This window comes from Larimichthys crocea, chromosome I (assembly GCF_000972845.2).
Source record: "Larimichthys crocea isolate SSNF chromosome I, L_crocea_2.0, whole genome shotgun sequence".
NCBI classification, from domain to species: Eukaryota; Metazoa; Chordata; class Actinopteri; family Sciaenidae; genus Larimichthys; species Larimichthys crocea.
Window position 1 is genome coordinate 2880693 of NC_040011.1, and position 19296 is coordinate 2899988.

The 19296-nt window shown below is 40.0% G+C and overlaps 1 protein-coding gene across 3 annotated transcripts in view; it reads left to right on the forward strand.

The window, feature by feature from the left end:
* Positions 1–18829, forward strand: part of LOC104934745 (pre-B-cell leukemia transcription factor 3) — a 37878-nt gene extending 19049 nt beyond the window's left edge. For all 3 annotated transcript variants that reach the window (XM_027284578.1, XM_027284571.1, XM_027284575.1), the window contains 5 exons: positions 11294–11459; positions 11770–11847; positions 12807–12919; positions 14267–14320; positions 17173–18829. In XM_027284578.1, the coding sequence (XP_027140379.1) occupies positions 11294–11459; positions 11770–11847; positions 12807–12919; positions 14267–14320; positions 17173–17265 (504 nt within the window). In that variant the 3' untranslated portion in view covers positions 17266–18829. The remainder of the gene's footprint in view (positions 1–11293; positions 11460–11769; positions 11848–12806; positions 12920–14266; positions 14321–17172) is intronic.
* The last annotated feature ends 467 nt before the right edge of the window (positions 18830–19296 follow it).

Consider the following 19296-nt stretch of genomic DNA (forward strand, 5'->3'; position numbering starts at 1 on the left):
TTCCCGCACAGTGGAGAAGAAGTTGGAGAAAATGGGAAAAAATCAGTATCAATTATGGAGCCAGAACGCCTTGTAGCACTACAGTCGAAAGTTTCTATACCGGCTACCACTCCACCAGTCTCCAGGAGGCAAACAAGGAGATCAAAGCGCTCGTTCAAGAATGGAGACAACTACGGAAACTTTGGAAGAAGGCCTTGAAGTGGAACAGGCGGGCATAAGTACCCTCCAAGCTGACATCAAAAAACACGTCTCTGTTGTCCCTCCACAGACAGAGAACTACCAGAAACGAAGGAGGAAGAACAGAAACAAACGAAGAACACGGTTCTACAAAGCTCCCTTCAAATTCTTAAAAGGACTCTCTTCACACGGAAGAAGATTGATGTCCTAAAAACAAACCGAAGATTCTGGAGGCGTTCTCTGAGCGCAAAACCCACTCGGATCCAAAGCGCATGAACACCTGGCCATTCCCCCAGACATTTACCAATTGACCCCCAGAGCATCAATTTGAGAACGGGTCCTCCAAATGGAAGGAGGTGGAGAAGTTTGTCAATTTGGGCGAGCCGACAGCGTCAGCTCCGGGCAAATGGAGTTCCATACAAGTGTACAGAACGCACCAGATGTCTGTAGGTTTCTCTGGAGCTAATTGAGGACGGTATGGCAGAAGAGGTCATTCCCAAAAGCGTGGCGTCGGCAGGGTGGGATCTTATCCCAAGGAGAAAGACGCAACGAAATTCAGTCAGTTCCACCCACTGCCTTGCTTAACGTGGCGGGGTAAGATCTTCCTCGGAGTCATCGCACAACGAATGGCCGCGTACCTGCACATAAATGAGGTTATGTGCGACACATTGTTCAGAAGGCGGAATATCGGGCTTCTCTGGGGCTAGAACATGCCCGCATGATCTGGCACCAGATCCAAATGGCAAAAACTAGAGAAAAAGGAACTTTAAGGCAGGTCCAGACGTAGCTCATGGGGCACAGAGCCGAAGGGTTGGCAGATCCAAAACGATTGCATGGAGGTCCTTTCTCTCGTTTTTGCCATTGGATCTGGTGGCCAGATCATGCTGGCATGTTCTAGGCACCCAGCTGAAGCCGATATTCTGCTTTTGCACCGATTGTGTCCACCATCACTCCTTTCTGTGCAGGTACTCGGCCATTCTTTGGCGATGGACATCCGAGGAAGATCTTACCCTCACGTTAGCAAGGCAATTGGGTGGAAAAACTGACTGATGTCGTTGAGTCTTTCTCCTTTGGGATAAGGTCCCACCTGCCCTTTACGCCACGCTTGGAATGGGAACCTATTCTGCATACCGTCCTCATGAGGCTTCCGAGAAACCTACAGCATTCTGGTTGCTTCTTGTTACACCTTGTATGGAACTCCATTTGGGCCCCGCGCTGGACGCTGTTCCTCGCCCAATGCGACAAAAACTTCTCCACCTCCTTCATGTTGGAGGACCGTTCTAAATTGATTGCTCTGGGGGTCAATTGGTAGCATTCTGGGGGAATGGCCAGGTTGTTAATGGCGCTTTTGATCCGAGTGGGTTTGCTCTCAGAGAACTCCTCCAGATCGTTCTGTGTTGTTTTTAGGACTCCACTCTTCTCCTTGGTGAAGGAGTCTTTAATACATTTTGACGGGATCTTTGTAGAACCGTTGTTCTCGTTGTCTTTCTCCTCCTTCGTTCTGTGAGTTCTGTTCTGGGAAGGGGGGGCCACCAGACGTGTTTTTGATGTCAGCTTGGAGGTTACTTATGCCCTCTTTCCACTTCCAAGGCCTTCTTCCCAAATTTCCTAGTTGTCTCCATTCATTGGAACGAGGCGCTGATCTCTTGTTGCCTCCTGGAGGATGGTGGAGTGGGAGCCTGTATAGGAAAACTTCGACCCTGTGTGCCTCCAAAGCGTTCTGCTCCATATTGATACATGATGTTTCCATTTTCTTCCAACTTCTTCTCCACTGTGCCTTGAGCTTCAGGGGACCGGATATCAGATCACTATTCACTTTCCCACAGCTTCTTTTCCACAGCGCCGGGCCAGTTCCACGCGGGTTGTGACCTGGAGCTCCGCTCGACTGGCAGGTCGGGGGGGGTTTGGTGGTTCCACCGCTGATGTTTGTTCATCCTACACCTCGTGAGGCTGGTTTGCCCCATTCCATGACAGGAGTGCTGATGCTCTCCAAGCCTAGGTTTTTCGTCCAGAATTGGTGAAAACTTCATTCAACTGATCGACTCCTTCTGCAAAAGACAATAGTCAATTGCGAGGCCCCTGACCCATCTGTTTCGCTCAGTACCTTTTCTTTCCCTGTGAATCCTCAACCCCGGATATTTCCTCCACATCCGCAGCTTACAGATCTGCAGATTGTGGTCCGCTGCTTGTGGCAGGCTTGAGCTGGGTTGCTGTGTGTTTTCTTTCACTGTGCTGACTTTACTCGTTTCGGTCCGTCGTTTACTATTTTGTCAGCCGTGTGATCTCTTCCGCCCCGCTCTCGCAGACTCTGGGGGTGTTCTCTTTGTCTGCTTCTTTGTAAGCTACTGCGGGGTGACTCTACATGCTGCAAGGCATCAGAGACTACACATCCGCGGGGCAGCTAACCACACGACTGTCCCGTTGGGTCTATTCCCTCCCTCAGCTGTCTCCCATGCAGTCGCAAGACTTTCCCCTGGTTGGCTGATCTTTCTCAGCAGTCACTGGACGGGTCCAGATAGGTAGATTCCAGAAAACACAGAATGAGATGTTAATAATCTGTGGTGGCACGTGCAATTGGGTGGATTTGTCGGTGAATGGTGGTGGTAGACCGGAAAGAACAATAATTTATTATCAACATATCCATTGATAGCAAACCCTCTCACAATAGGGTTATCTTTATGGCCCTATAAATATGAACCCTCTTTTTCACAGTGTTTTCTCTACCTTAAAAACCAGACTTAACAACAGGTGGAGATTTCAATAACATACTTGATCAACAATAGATAAATCAAACACACAGGGCATCAGAACCACTTAAATCACTTATAGTTTTAAAACAGTATATGGATATTGGGGTCTTAGTGATAGCTGGAGGCTAAATCATCCTAAACAGAGAAATACACCCATTTTTCAAAAGTACACCCATACATACTCTAGAATGACTTTTCTCCACTGCAACTCATTACATTCTGATATATTGAAACACAAATTCATCCAACACGATCGTGATCACACACTCGTCTCAGTTAAAACTGCACACAAAGACAACTTTCAGTACTTCTCAGATGGAGGTTCACAACATCAATACTAGAGGGTTCAAGATTTGACATATTTTAAGAGAGAGTGGACATTCTTTATGAAAATGAAATGACTCTCTCTGAAGGCCTCGCCAACTCTACTCTGGCAAACCGGAAATGTTTTAAAGAGGCAAAATAATTTCATACTCATCCTCAAAAAAAAAGAAAAGACACAAAGTTAGAACTTGAATGGAAAAGAAAATTAAAGAGCTAAACACTCATGCAACCATCTATGATACATTTTTGTGAACTGACAGAAACAAACAAAAGGAACTGAACAAACTGTTAAATAAAAAAACAAGTTTATTATTGAAGACTCAACTCAATACATCTTAGAACAGTAATAAATCAAACTACATATCTGCAAATATGTTTAAACAAAATAAAGATAGAACAACTATAACAGTAATGAAAGACTCCGCGGGGAAGCACTACCATAATCGAAAGATATCAACAATGTTTTTAAGATTATTATTAAGAATTTATACACATCCTCTCACAACCCAAATGCTTCTGACATACAAAATCCCCTCAATAATATTAATTTACCCCAATTAACAACAGAATAAACTAAATTTACTTGACGACCATTAACCCCAGCTGAATTTCATAATGCACTCAATAAAATGGAGAACAATAGAGCACCGGTCCTGATGGCTCCCTGCTGATTCTATAACTTCTGGTCCCACATCTCACCCCTTTTCCTTATATTCCTAACCAACAGCATAACTCCCAATGATGAATACAGCTGTAATTACTCTGTCTTTTAAAACTGACAAAGCTTTACATGGCAAGGACAGCAAGGATGTCCACTCTCTCCGTCACTCTTTGCAATTTTCTTGGAGCCCAAGCTAGCCTATGACAAACAACGACATCAAGGTATCAGATCTATCCACAGAACAGAAAACAATCCTCTATGCCGACGATGTGTGATCCTCCTCCGGGACCCTACTCATCACTACAAGAATGTCTGTCAGTCATTAATTGCTATATGCTGCCTTTGGGTCAAATTCTGCAAAATTCTACTACCCTAGTTATGCAGATGACACACAATATATCTTGCGGCTGTCCCCAGATGACTGCAGTCCTATAGAGTCATTGTGTAACTGTCTAGAGCAAGTCAAAAATTGGATGAACCAAAATTTTCTTCAGTTAAATCAGAAAAACTGAGGTCATTGTTTTTGGCAATAAAGAGAAGAGGGTTGCTGTCAGTAAACACCTTGGCTTACTGTCTCTAGAAACTAAAGACCAAGTCCGAAACCTTGGCGTGTTGATAGACTCAGATCTGACCTTCAACAGTCACGTAAAATCAGTCACAAAACAAGCCTTCTACCAAACTTAAGAACATATCCAGAGTTAAGGGCTTTATGTCCCAAACAGATCAGGGAAGCTGATCCATGCTTTCATCTCCAGTAGACTTGACTACTCTATGGTCTTTTGACTGGACTCCCCCAAAAAAGTATCAAACAGCTGCAGCTCATTCAGAAACGCAGCGCTCGAGTTTTGACTAGACAAAGAGATCAGACACACTCACCTCAGTCCTTAAGTCTTTACACTGGCTCCCAGTTACCACAGAATAGATTTTTAAGTTCTGCTACTAGTTACAATCACTGAATGGTTTAGGCCCACAATACATAACGAAATGTTAGTAGAATATAGACCCAGTAGGGCTCTGAGATCTACTGACTCAGGTCAGATAGTGGAGCACAGAGTTCAAACCAGACACAGTAGCAGCATTTAGCAGTTATGCTGCTCACAACTGGAACAAATACCCGCAGGACTGAAATCAGCCCCAACTCTTAGCATTTTAAATCCAGGTTAAAACTTTTCTCTTTTCACGTGCTTATGGCTGAGCTTTTTTAAAGAATTTTTAATCATAATCCAGTGATTCGTTTAATGTTTTAAATTGTTTTCAAATTTGCTGTTTAATGATTTTAAATGACATTTTGGTGTTTTAATTAAATTTTCTTCTCTTTTTTTTTTTTTTTTTTTGTTTTATTTCTATTGCTTGTCGTAATGTCCAATGTTTTTCCTTGCCTCTGTAAAGCACTATGATTGCCTGTGTATGAATTCTGCTATACAAAATAAACTTGCCTTGCCATTAAATCATTCTCACTCTATCCAAACTACTCCATCAACTTATCAAAATCAACCATTCACCCCCTCTGATGGACCAAAGGGTATTGGCAACTCACCTCACAGTTTCACCTTCCCATAGGAAAATATTAATATTTAGGAATTCACATATAAAATCAAATCACATCAATTTTATTTGTATAGCCCAAAGTCACAAAGTACATTTGCCTCAGAGGGCTTTACCATCTGTACATGAGTGCACCCTCTGTCCTTAGACCCTCGGTTGAGTTAGGAAAAAACTTGCCCACAAAAAACCTTTAACAGGAAAAAAGGTGGAAGAAAACCTCAGGAGAGCCACAGAGGAGGGATCCCTCTCCCAGGACGGACAGACGTGCAATGGATGTCACGTGGGACAAATCACACAAACATATTGTTACAATTACAATGAATGATATAAAATGTCAATGAATGATAAAATGACCACAGTAACAGATATGGTAGCAATATGACAATAATTATGCATAGTGGACGTCGTGCAGGATCCAGCAGCAGCCACGATCCACAAGAACCTGCTGGACGACGAGCAGAGCACGAACTCATATCACATATCCTCCAAGCTCTCAGAGCTGTTCAATCTAAGTTACACCCCATTACAACCTCATGTTGGACAAATCTACCAATCTCACTGTCAGAAGAATCTCAACAATAAAATGTCAGTCCCTCCTTAAAATTAATTACCTATTCACCATGATTCTTCACTTCCAAATTTACCCTGGCTTAAGTCCCTCAATACGCAATGTCTCAATTCATGATTCTCATCACTGTTAGAAACTGAACAGGCACTATGCAAGAATATAAACATTTCAGACCTCCCATTCATCGCCAAACAGTTAAAAATGACACCTGTTTTCAGAATTTTTCCATAGCCTCAGCTCTGACAGCTTAGTGGAAATATTTCGTATCAAAAGCTCCATGGTTGCACCATCCACTTGTTCACGAATTTGGAACAACCTAGATTTTACAAAACAGGAAACCATTAAACTTTAAGTCATGGAAACAAAAAGGTATCACACATCTCCACCATACGGATTCCAAAATATTCCAAAATCATCATTTTCAACAAATAATCCAGAGTTCGACATTTGTAACAGTCAGTATCTCCGATACTTACAGCTTAAGTCCACCATCCTCCCTAAATTCAACATACATTTAACACGCAAGATCAAGCAATTATCATAGATGACTTTTCAAAGATTTCCAGCTCTGTTAAATTACTCTCAAGGTATTAATTTCTGAACACTACTGACACTTTAATTTTTCTCTCGACCTCAAGTGGAACAGGATCTTTCCATCACTCCAAATGCAGAATTCTGGTCTCAAATATGCAAATAAATGTACTCACAGAAAATCCCAAATGTACAAATTATTCAATTCAAGGTTAACCACAGAACACACTACACAGGTGGAGAGATTACATAATGGGTTTCACTACCTCATTGCACTTATTGCACACAGCACACCACAGACAATTACATGCATGCTTTCTGGCACTGTACACCAATTAGACAATTTTGGATACAATCACAGATCACTTATCACATATATTAGACTGCCGAACCCCCCTATCCCCTCAACTCTGCATCTTAGGGACTATCATCAGTACAATTACATAATCACACTATAACACTACACCGTTCACAGCTCTAGCTGTCGCCAAGAAAAACATCCTCTAAACTGAAAACAACAACACACACCCTGAACACCACACACTGGAAGAATTTCTTAACAGATCAAATTTCAGTGGAAAAAATGTCAGCATCAATTAATCACAGCATACCCCATTTCAACAAAACTTGGTCCACTTATTCAAAAATGCACCTCTACAAATGCCTGATATCACTGAAATATCCACACATATATACAACACTTATAGATACAGAGTACATGCACACTGTCGTCTGTCTGTCTGTCTGTCTGTCTGCTGGTCTGTCTGTCTGTCTGTCTGTCTGTCTGCTGGTCTGCCTATCTGTCTGTCTGTCTGTCTGCTGGTCTGCCTGTCTGCCTGTCTGTCTGTTCTGTCTGTCTTGCTGGTCTGCCTATCTGTCTGTCTTCTGTCTGTCTGCTGGTCTGCCTGTCTGTGCTGTCTGTTGCTGGTCTGCTTGTCAGTTAAATGTAAGGCCACACAATAACCCTCCTCCTTCTTGTTTACTATCAGAGATCAATGTTAACGCCACCTGGTGTATTACTATGCACATATTTACTTTCTGTTTGATTATTTACCTTATGTCTTCCTTATTTGTTTTGACTTTTTTTGTTCTGTAAATAAAGTATAAAGTTGTCCTCCAAAAGTAGGGTGGTGGTGGCGGGCCTGTGAAAATGATTTTAACTTTGACCATCACAAAGACTATGACAGAAACAAAGGCATCCCTACGGTGGCCCTGAAGTGCAAAACACAACAGCAAATTCAAAAACACACTAGCAAATCAAATAACACAATGCAAATCAAAACACAACAGCAAAATTGAATAACACAACAGCAATTAAAAAACACAATAGCAAATCAAATAACACAACAGCAAATCGAATAACACAACAGCAAATTCAAAACACAATAGCAAATCAAATAACACAACAGCAAATCAAAATACACAGCAAATCACAAAACACACTAGCAAATCAAACACAACAGCAAATTCAAAAACACAATAGCAAATCAACAACACAATAGCAAATCAAATAACACATGAGCAAATTCAAAACGGAAGGGTAGTCCCACGGGCGACATGAATCGTCGCTGATTGATGGTGGTCCTCTAAACCGGAAAGACATGGCTTACATGTTTTCAAAATATGAGCGCTGTTAGTGACAACGTACGTGCTGCTATTAAGAATATTTTGATGCACGACATGGATACGTGTTACTACGGAAACGCATATATTCACTGGATTAAATTTTTTAGTTTTTGACACTTTATCTCGTAATTACGAGAAAAGATCTTGTATTACGAGATAAGGAAAGGTGCCTCATTGGCCACTGCACTTCGGTAAGTTAGAAAGATATTGGCACTTCCGGGATCAATAACTCTTAAGCGAAACGTTGTTAAAACACAAAACACGCATTTTTTCAAACTGTAGTAAGACAGACACGAGCTACAACCTGACGTTCATCACAACAAGCCCTCCTCGGAGCCACACCCAACAACATTAGTGTTTACTAGGACTATTCATAATTTCTGGGAATTTTTTAGGAATATTAATCATAACTTCAATATGACAGTACTGCAGTAACGCTATCTACACTTCAAAATCTAGTGCCCGACTACATCGGTTTGTCGGTAGCGTGTGAGTGCTTCATGATGCCTTAAGTGCACCTCGGAAACTCAGAAATCAATAATAATCTCTTTTCTAAAATATGCAGATTTAGAAAGTCATTAAATAAACAAATCAAATTGTTTTCTGACAACTCCACCTGATTCTTGTTCTACTGTTCCCAGCTACTTCGGGGTGATTTTCAGTTCTTCACTGCACCTGCCCTTGTACGGTAAAGCGTCACTGTGAAGACGCTTTACCGTAAACTGATGTAGTCGGGCACTAGAAGTAGGTAGCTGGGAACATGTAGAACAAGAATTGTCAGAAACAATTTATTTGTTTATTTAATGACTTTTCTAAATCTGCATATCTTAGAAAAAGATTATTTTATTTGATTTCTGAGTTTCCGAGGTGCACTTTAAGGCATCATGAAGCACTCACACGCTTTACCGTACAAACCGATGTAGTCGGGCACTAGATTTTGAAGTGTAGATAGCGTTACTGCAGTACTGTTCATATTGAAGTTATTGATTAATATTCCTAATAAAAATTCCCCGAAATTATGAATAGTCCTAGTAAACACTAATGTTGTTGGTGTGGCTCCGAGGATGGCTTGTTGTGATGAACGTTAGGTTGTAGCTCGTTGTCTGTCTTACTACAGTTGAAAATATGCGTGTTTTGTGTTTTAACAACGTTTCGCTTAAGAGTTATTGATCCCGGAAGTGCCAATATCTTTCTAACTTTACCGAAGTGCAGTGGCCAATGAGGCACCTTTCCTTATTTTGTAATTACAAGATCTTTTCTCGTAATTACGAGATAAAGTGTCAAAAACTAAAAAAATTTAATCCAGTGAATATCATGCGTTTCCGTAGTAACACGTATCCATGTCGTGCATCAAAATATTCTTTAATAGCAGCACGTACGTTGTCACTAACAGCGCTCATATTTTGAAAACATGTAAGCCATGTCTTTCCGGTTCAGAGGACCACCAGTCCAATCAGCGACGATTCATGTCACCCGTGGGTACCTACCCTTTCCGTTTTGAATTTGCTAATGTGTTATTTGATTTGCTATTGTGTTGTTTGATTTGCTATTGTGTTTTTGAATTTGCTGCTGTGTTATTTGATTTGCTATTGTGGTTTTGAATTTGCTGTTGTGTTATTCGATTTGCTGTTGTGTTATTTGATTTGCTATTGTGTTTTTGAATTTGCTGTTGTGTTTTGCACTTCAGGGCCACCGTACATGCCCTGGCAGAGTCTGCGATGCAAACCTGTGTGCCATGTGATCACAATTTTATACTGTGTGACAGACAGAAATAACATCAGTGGCATCAAAGTGGGATTACTCACCAGTGTCAGGAGACTACTGAGAAACTTCTGGAATAGTACAGTAGATAGATTAGAAAGGAGCTACACATGTTACAGTAAAGGTCAGGATTCCAGCCTAAAGGCTCCATCACATCAGCATTTAAAGATTAGTTCACTGCATTGACCTGAATATATGACAACTGCAATTACAGGAGGCTGGGAGACACTTTGAACTAGTTTTTATTTTCTCAGCAAAACATGTTAAACACAAGATTAAACTAAACTAAAACTAAACTGGACTAATGAAACACTATTTAACTTTGAAAGACACACTATGGACAGACTTTAAGAAACTCATAATGCAATACTCTGTAGTCAGAGCTACACAAGCGGCAACCTCTGCTCTATAGCTAATTTACCCGTTCATGACAACTGTACTGAGGGTGAATTTTTTATACAACTCACCTGTTCAGATTATATCAAGGCTTAAAGTTATGCACAGTCAAGAGCAAGGTCAAGTTGGTTGACAGGTGGGTGCTATCACAGGTGGCGTGTTTGAGCAACTAGGCTTCATTCAGCCTGCCACAGCTCCACCCACACGTCACCTCCTTGCCCATCTTTAGATTAGCTGGGCAGATGCAGGCGTGCCACAGCCACGAAACTGAGCTTCACAATGGTTCTTCAGAAACCTGTGACATCACAGATATGACACTCATGTTTATACAGTCTGTGGAGTTACAACATGACTGATCATTTTGAGTGCTGACCTCAGGAAACAGTGTTGGAAAGCTTGGGAGCTTGTAGCTGTGTTGCACAGTCCACTTCTGGCAAGATGGATGGATGAACTTTTTCAAAATGTATTTTTTTGGAATATTATTCAACATTGTCACAATTTCTTAATTGGCTATTAACCTACCAACTTAAGGAGGGTGGGGTGTTTTGAAAAAGGCAATTTCATTCTAGGTTTTTCATTTCATTCTATTCAAACTGTTTGGTAAATGTCAGTGCATACACACAAAGGCCACCAGCCCAACACACACACACACATTTACACATTACCAGTGACCTTTAAGCTGTCGTATGTTGTTATTGTCTATCCTTGGTTGCTCTTTATAAGCCTTGTGTGTATGACCTGGAATACTCCTACTCCATAACACTGCCCTTCTTTTAAACATACACACACACACACAGACACATCCATATATAATGAATGATGAGTTGAAACCAAGAAGTACACTGTCAACACACTGTTTTTGGATGGTTTTGAACTCTGTTGGACTGGTGGTGAAATAGGAGATGTGAGAAAGCTGCTTTTTTCCTTCTTCTTTTCTTTGTCCTTCTACATCAGGTTTCTAACTGGTTTGGTAACAAGAGGATTCGGTATAAAAAGAACATTGGCAAGTTCCAAGAGGAGGCCAATCTTTATGCAGCAAAAACAGCAGTAACAGCAGCCCAAGCAGCAGCTGCTGCCGTCCACAGCGGTCAGGAAGACTCTCCTACCATACCCAACTCAGGTAGGAGTTAAAAAATATTGTTGAAGAAAATAATAATTTTATAATAATAACTTTGTACATGGGACAGCTGCTCTACCAACTGAACTAAACAACACCCTGATTTGGCGTTTTTTAAATAAAACTGAAAACCTAAGATGTAGTTTTCTAAAGGAAGGTTTTTCTTTCTTTCTTTCTTTCTTTCTTTCTTTCTTTCTTTCTGTCTTCTCTGTGTACACTAGTGAAATGATGTTCCCTAAAGCTGATCATCAGCATCACTTTGTTGAGCACAGGGATTTCGAACTGCCATGATTTCTCTTTTTTTTCCCCCTAGGCTTCCAAATGAAGGATGAAGATTTCCAGCTGGATGCTGCTGACAGCAAAAACTCCCTGTTAAGCAGCATGTTCTCTGGTACTGTCCCTTTACAAAGAGAACACAACAGACCAATGAGCTCCACTGTTTCACTGGGTGACATGGGCACAAATGAGCTTAGAGCTGAGGACCACATATAGGTCCAGCAGTTAGCATGCTGGTGGCTAGCACATTAGGAGTCAGTAGGCCAGGTTGTGGGGTGAAGGCTAGAATGGCGGTAGCCAGCATTTTGGGGCTGAAAAGTTGGAACCTGGGGCTGAGGCTTGTGGGATTTGAAGTCCATGGCACACGCAGGTATGGAGTTCCTCAGCTATCACTTAGGAGACACTTTCTGGAGTGCAAGAAACAAGACTGCCTTTCTATGGTAGACATTAACGATCTTACTCTACATTGTCTTTGAGGCAAATGAAGTCATTCATCAAATCTTCAAAAAAATGTTGATGAATTTTTGTCTGCTGGGTTTACATTTGGCTGGATCATACTGTGTTGAGAAAGGCTAGACACAGGGCAGACAGGTAAGGTGAAAACAGGTCTTTTATTAGGTTTACTGGGAGGAATGGCGCAATATGGCTAGCTGGCGTGAGGTGGAGGTGGAAATCCCACGGTTGAGAGCTGGCTGACTGACTTGGTGGAGGATGAGATGGTCAGCCAGGAAAACACTGAGGCATGACAATGACATCTTGTGTAGTCACTACATGACTAAGTTTCAGGCCCCAAATACATTGTGTGGATGAGCCTTACATAATTGCACCCTCTTGAAAAATAAAACACACAACCACCCCAACTGCACACAGCTCCTTACTGATAACTGGCTTGTTGGCGTCTCAATTACTAAATCACCTCTGTTCTGCTCATTTCAAAGACACTTCAGTGCTGCATGAATGTTTCAGTTCCATATACCTTTGTTTTGTGGTGTGTGCATGCATATATGTGTGTGCATGTGTTTGCCTTCTCAGCATGGCTCTTCTGTTTAGCTGCTTCCATCTCTCCCTCTCCAGGTTCTCCTGGTTCTTATAACCTCCCAAACTCGGGAGACTTGTTCATGAGCTTGCAGACTGTTAATGGGGCCTCTTACCAGGTGGCTCAAGTTGGAGTCAATGTGCAGTCCCAGGTAGGAGCTTGGTACAGTACAAGGCCAACAAGTTGAATTGCCAGCTAAAGATCTGAACTTTGTACCTCATGAATTCCTTAGATATATGACATGGGTTTTACTGATGTTTAACATGATGCATGGTCTTCTTTAGTTTCTTTGTCCTTTTTTAAATGTAAATTACTTTGGCATTGCTCTACTGGGCTTTGATTCAAGTCCTTGTTGTCCTCATTTCATTTTCAAGAATTTGTGCTCTTTATGTTTGTCATTTGCTCTCATATCCTTGTCCCATGCATTGTAAAGATGGGTGGCTCCCCAAAAGTGAATCCAAAATATCTTGATGACTCCCTCTCGCTGGCTGCAGTATAGGTCATAAACTCTGAAGCTAAAGTGGCATTTTGTCCAACATTGTTCTTTTAGCTAGATGAGACTGGCTCGTCAAAATAACTATGATGTCATTTATTGAACTATAAAACTCTGGTTGACCTTAAAAAACTAAATCAAACTAAACTAAACTAAACTAAACTAAACGAAATGTAGAGTTCCAAAACATACCAAGTGCGTGTGTGGGTATGTCTGGAAAACTGATTTAAACCATCCACAAACATTCATTCATGAAATTAAAGCCCACCTGGAGGCGAGTCACATACAGTATGTGAAAATGAAATAAATGCTTTTAAATTTTACATACATTTATCTCCTTTCAGAAAGATTTAATATTAATTTCCTCTATAAATGAAAATGGAAACATTAACATCTGTTAGAAAATTCAATATGGCTCCAACACCTGCCCCCCACATTTTAACAGATGAGGCATGGGCTTAACTACATAAAAATCTAAGAAAGTTTCAAAGACATTTTTTCCAAAAATGGTTTCTGCAATTGTAGGTAGTTCTTGTCATGCTGATGTATAAGTATTCATTTTTTGTTATAAGTTTTGTTATGGGTGCCAACCGTCAAATTAGCTTGTAAGGCTTATGGCCAGGACCCTGATACAGCAGCTCCAACCATGATCACTACTGTGCTCTGGCTCCAAATTAGGAAACACCAGCACAAGATAGCAGTGAGGGAGGAAGTGGAAATGCATGGTCCAGCTTTATATCCAGTCCATGGTGTGTCATCAGTACATGGGTTTTCTGTCTGTACTATATGTGCTTGTTTTCGCTCCTTTATAATGTCTCTTGTGAGCTCATTTGACTACCTTGGCTTCCCTAAATCACAGTCCTTTTAGAGATTATCCAGGATGTTGATGATGATTTGTCTTTCAAGTTGCTTTTTTTTTCCTACATTGTTGCCGTCTCTCCGCTCTTACTTGATCTTGATATTGTCTTTTTCTGTCTGTCTTCATTTCCTCTGTCCTTTCTCTAGGTGGATACCGGACAATATGCTATCAGTCAGACAGGATACAATGATGGCCTCCACGTAAGTACAAGGAACCATAACAACAAATGTCTGTGCTGCAAAGATGACAAGTGTGATAATGATGAGGAGGACGATGATGATGATGATGACGATGATAGTGGCATATGCTGATGTGATCTGGAAGTAGTTGGAAAAAGCAAGAAAAAAACAGATCTATGAAGGAGTGAAGTGTGTTTTGTAGTCACTGTAATAATACAAAGCACAGAGGACATGTACACGCAAACTCAACCACTATTCTTTTTTTTGTTTTATCGTCGCTAAAGTATTATACAGGCAGTGTACTACGGTGGCCGGGAACCCTCAATGCTGCAAATAAAAGAAACGCTGCAAACAAAAAGAAACAGTGCTACAAATAAAAGAAACACTGCAAACAAAATGAAACAGCGCTGCAAATAAAAGAAACGCTGCAAACAAAAAGAAACAGCGCTGCAAATAAAAGAAAGAAACGCCGCTGCAAATAAAAGAAACAGCGCTGCAAATAAAAAACTCCACAACGGAAGTGAATTACCGGGGACTATTATTGCCGGTGCACCTGTAGTTTTTTATGTGAGCGAAGAAGAAGAAGTACAGAAGCGTATTGCATTCACTTGAAAAAAATAAATTAGACACCTGATCTCGTAATTACGAGATAAGGAAAGGTGCCTTATTGGCCACTGCACTTCGGTAAAGTTAGAAAGATATTGGCACTTCTGAGATCAATAACTCTTAATTGAAACGTTGTTAAAACACAAAACACATATTTTCAACCGTAGTAAGACAGACAACAAGCTACAACCTAATGTTCATCACAACGAGCTACAACCTAATGTTGAGCCAGCCTCAGAGCCACACCAACAACATTAGTGTTTACTAGGACTTTTCATAATTTCTGGGATTTTTTATTAGGAATATTAATCAATAACTTTAATGTGATACAGTACTGCGGTAACGCTAGCTACACTTTAAAATCTAGTACAAACCGGTACGGTACAGTAAAAGAACTTGAAAATCACCCCAGAAGTAGCTGGGAACATGTAGAACAAGAATCAGGTGGAGTTGTCAGAAAACAATTTGATTTGTTTATTTAATGACTTTTATAAATCTGCATATGTATCTTAGAAAAGAGATTATTGTTTGATTTCTGAGTTTCCGTCGGGCACTAGATTTTAAAGTGTAGATAGCGTCACCGCAGTACTGTATCATATTAAAGTTATTGATTAATACTCCTAATAAAAAATCCCAGAAGTTATGAAAAGTCCTAGTAAACACTAATGTTGTTAGTGTGGCTCCAAGGCTGGCTCGTTTTGATGAACATTAGGTTGTAGCTCGTTGTGATGAACATTAGGTTGTAGCTCGTTGTGATGAACATTAGGTTGTAGCTTGTTGTGATGAACATTAGGTTGTAGCTCGTTGTCTGTCTTACTATGGTTGAAAATATGCGTTTTGTGTTTTAACAACGTTTCAATTAAGAGTTATTGATCTCGGAAGTGCCAATATCTTTCCAACTTTACCGAAGTGCAGTGGCCAATAAGGCACCTTTCCTTATCTCATAATTACAAGATCAGGTGTCTAATTTATTTTTTCAAGTGAATGCAATACGCTTCTTCTTCTTCTTCTTCTTCTTCTTCTTTTTCTTCTTCTTCTTCTTCTTCTTCTCTCACATAAAAAACTACAGGTGCACCGGCAATAATAGTCCCCGGTAATTCACTTCCGTTGTGGAGTTTTTTATTTGCAGCGGCGTTTCTTTTATTTGTAGCAGCGTTTCTTTCTTTTATTTGCAGCGCTGTTTCTTTTTGTTTGCAGCGTTTCTTTTATTTGCAGCGCTGTTTCTTTTTGTTTGCAGCGTTTCTTTTATTTGCAGCACTGAGGGTTCCCGACCACCGTAGTGTACTGATTCCATGAATACAAAAAAAGATGAATAATTAAATGAACAAGACACTTTGCTCTCCACTCTGACCAGAGCTGCTGCCTTCAGCCTTATTTGTTATCACCCAATACCTAAGCTGACATGCAGCAGACATACCAATAATATAGCACTAAGAGAAGAATAAAGTCATATGATCTGATGCACATGAACAGCATGGTGTCATTCTGTTTTACTGAGTGCCCTGCATTACCCTGGGCAGTAGAAACAATATGCCAACCTCAAGCAACTTCAAGTTTCTTTGTCTGCTCTTTGTACTCACAACTCCTTATCTAGGCCATGGCTTAGGCAAAGTAAGAAAGATGTGATTGTCCAAGGAATCAAACACAGCCTGCGCACTGATTCATAAAACTAGAGCAGGGGAGGGATAGAGAGAAGATAACAGCTCAGAGTTAGTCGAGTTATTAGCAGGAACACAACAAATGGGGACCAAGTCGGAGAGAGTTAGATGTTCATATTCACGAGTAGAAAGAAAAGTAGAATCTTATTCTTGATACACAGCTGAAGCAGGTATATGTGAAAAAACAAACAAGGTTCTTCAAATAACCTGGATTAAAAATGGTCTTGATGGCAATAAAAAAAACAGGCGGCTTATTGGTAATTTTCATTTTAAATTTGTCAGTGTTTGTTCCCAGAATTCCCACACTGCAATCAGCTGCTAAATTAATTGAACTTATAAGTAGGATAAATATACTCATACAAGCTGACCATTTGGATCTTTTCATTTCCAGTAATTCAGTGGCTCACATCAAGAAACCAGTTTCCGGTAGCATTCAGTACTCTATATGACCTTCACAGCACCAAAGAGCAGATAGGGACTAGCTGGTGATCATAGTGGAGCATTTAGCAGCTAAAGATTCAGATATCTTCTTAAGGAGTTGGTGGAAACCAAAACAAAGCTCATGTGTAACATCACTAGTCAATAATGTGAGCTTTATTTCTCTGCCAGGTTAATGGGGGCTGGCATGGTGCCCCAAGGCCTTCTTCAGTGACCTCCCCTAATGAGAGGCCAGCCAGTATGCATTCTGATACCTCAACCTGACCTCTCAAACCTTAGCACAGTGTTATCATGGACCACAACATTTAACTTCCCCAACTCAACCAACCAAATCCAGCTGAAACAGGCGACGGGCTCTGCTATGATGATGACCAGTTGGACATTTCAGGACTGGTGTTCTCTGATGGCAGGGGGACACATTGAGACTACACTGTGTGAATTCACAGACTACAAACACTGATTTTTTAAATTTGGGATGAAGAACTGAAGTGAGAAGTGAACTCACTTTCCTTCCCTCTTCTGTGTCTATTGGCATTTTGTTTAACGCTCTGAGCTGCACTCACTGTATGTACTGATGGTTCAGCCAATCAGGATGTCAAGATAATTCTGCAATAAATAAGTGTTTAATAGGAGCTATGACGAGACTTTCTGAGTGAAATACTTAATTATGAAAAAGATGACATGATCACATTATCATTTAATTACAGTTGAATTTTACACAATTTTATTGTGATTCTTTATCAAAACAATCACAATTTATTTTCCTCTTCACTTAAGTTAAATACTTGTAGTCTACCTCTTCTAAACTCGTCCACATTTATTTTCATCAGGTCTTTTATATTGTTTAATCCCATGTGTAGAACCAAACCAACAATGAATGTTTCCTGAAACATGTATTGTGTGTGTATCAAAGCCTGATATGTGTTATCATTATCCTGTGCCAGCTTGTTTTCTTCCAAAAATCTGTGTAAGAGTCACACTGTGTTAAAATTATGAGGGAACCAGGTGAGACTAAAAGACACTTGAGCTTCACAGGAACCAACCAAGGTTTGATTAGTCTTGGGGCTTAATTAAAATTAGTGTCCAGCTGTTTTATTCCATTCCATTTTTCATGACATATACTTTTGAGATGTTTTTTGAAGATCTACATCTTTTGTAGAAGTCAGTATGTTGGAGCTGTAAGGGAGAGTGTTGAGAGATAGGCTTACATTGTTGGTTTTTAGGACTTTTTATGTTTCTTTGTTGACAATACTGAACATACTGAATCATATCAGCATTGTATTCAATCTTCAATGTGTTGCAGTTTAGTAAACATGGCAGCATTACCACAAAATGACAAAAAGCCAATGAATGATGGACATGGACTTGTAGAGACACTTAGCGACTTTACAAAGTTAGTTTTGACATATTCTCAGATCTCAAAGCAATTTTGGGGTACATTACTAATAAACCAGAAATATTCATAAAGACAAAACAAGATATGCCTTTAGATACAGAATGTTCATTATTACATTTCATCCAGGCTTTCAAATGGGTGAAAGTGGCTGGTTTTATCTCGTGGCCATGTTTTGTGTCTGTGCTTTATGTCATTAGTAAATCAGACTGCTGTAAATACTGAGGGATATTTTGAATGTTGCTAAGTTTTGTATCTCTTTCATATCTGAACTAAATAATCACACGTGTATATTCAGACTCTCTTCTTCCAATTAATTTTTATGGTATAACATTTTGAAGTAAATATTTGTGCCTGTGTTGAAGTAAATATATTGTGTTCATTTTTTTATCCATTCATATGGAGAACTTTATAACCAGACAGAATCCTCTGTGTTAGTCAATATGTATTTTCAAATGTGAAATAAACTTTTGCTTAAATGCTCTGACTTCTTTTATTAGCCCTCAAAATTCAATTCTCAGAAGCCAGTGTTTACTTCATCATGTGTGTCTGTCATCGCTATGTAAAAGATTCCCACAAAATCTGTAGATAAAAAAGGTTCATTCCAACAAAAACCTAACAATTCTTACTTCCATGTGATTATACACTAATGAGAACATAGTTGAGACATACTCGACTTTTAAATGCTAAATTAAAAGAAACACCACAACAAGAATGTGTAAATGTCCAGGCTGCTGGAATACATTGTCAGGCATTGTTTCGATAAATTGCTGCTGGTTGGTATATAATGCATTCTGGGATACTTGATTTGATTTGATTTGATTTATTTAGCACATAATTAATTACATTATCCATAAAAGATAAAACAAACAAGAAAAAGAAGAAAAAAAACTCAAAAACAA